The sequence below is a fragment of the Bison bison genome, unplaced genomic scaffold, assembly GCF_000754665.1.
Source record: "Bison bison bison isolate TAMUID 2011002044 unplaced genomic scaffold, Bison_UMD1.0 scf7180017864248, whole genome shotgun sequence".
NCBI lineage: Eukaryota > Metazoa > Chordata > Mammalia > Artiodactyla > Bovidae > Bison > Bison bison.
In genome coordinates, this window is record NW_011494820.1 from 1,892,580 (window position 1) to 1,893,571 (window position 992).

Consider the following 992-nt stretch of genomic DNA (forward strand, 5'->3'; position numbering starts at 1 on the left):
GTGGCACTGAGGGTTCCTGGGACCCTGGGACCCTGGGACCCTGAGATGTCCTCAGGGATGGGTGGCTGCGCAGTATGGGGAGGGGGCCGGGCTGGAGTGGCCTAGGCTGTCAGTCACAGTGGGGCACGGGAAGGGCAGGGAGATGAGAAGGGGGAGGGGAGTGGGCGGGGCGGGACGAAGAGCAGGTCAGGGGGGCGCATGGGGAAAGCCTGGGCTACCCCAACTCCCTGAAGCCCCCAACACCCGATAAGAATTGTGCTCTAATCCCTGGGGTCATGCGCCTTCCCGGCCCCGGGCCTCTGCCCAGATGCCCTTCCCCTTTGGTCGGCCTGGCAGCCCCAAATCCCCACGGTGGACTCTGCCCTCACTCACACACACACACACACACACACACACGCGCGTGTCATCCTGTCGGGCAAGGGCGCCTGGGGCCCTCCACCCCCGGGAGCTGGCTCAGCCCTCACTCACACATGCGCGCATGCCCTCCTCACTGGAGGGGCACCCCTGTCAGGCAGGGGTGCCCGCCGCCCGGCCGGCTTACCCTGGCCGGCAGCACCGATGCCCAGGTGTGTCAAGTTGGCTGCCAGGTTGCCGGTGCTGCTGGAGCTGCTCAGCGCGGGGAAGGTGGGCTCCTCGGGGTCCAGCGGGGTCGGGAGGGGGGAGGGGAAGTGGATGTTGGTCAGGTCAGGCAGGGAGCCCCCCGTGTTGTGGGTGGCGGGGATCAGGGCTGTAGTGTTTTCCTGGTCGGCGGATGGAAAGATGCTGGGGGGGAAAGGCCAGACAGAGGGGGAGGTGAGCTCTTAGGATGGCAGCTGGCCTATTCTCCCCCAGAAGCTGTGGTGGGGGCAGGAGAAGGCTGGTTGCAAAAAAAAAAAATCAGCAGGTGCAAAATGACACCCCACAGTGAGGCGCTGCTCTGCTGGAGAAACAGCTACCAGCACCTCCAGTGGAAACTGAGAAGTGGCTGGGGGGTCCGGGGTGGGGGGGGGGGG

The 992-nt window shown here is 66.1% G+C and overlaps 1 protein-coding gene across 1 annotated transcript in view; it reads right to left on the bottom strand.

Moving 5' to 3' along the window:
• Window positions 1-992, bottom strand: part of CRTC1 (CREB regulated transcription coactivator 1) — an 81,132-nt gene that overhangs the window by 16,028 nt on the left and 64,112 nt on the right. The window contains exon 8 of the mRNA XM_010847302.1: window positions 542-762. Within this exon, the coding sequence (XP_010845604.1) occupies window positions 542-762 (221 nt within the window). The remainder of the gene's footprint in view (window positions 1-541; window positions 763-992) is intronic.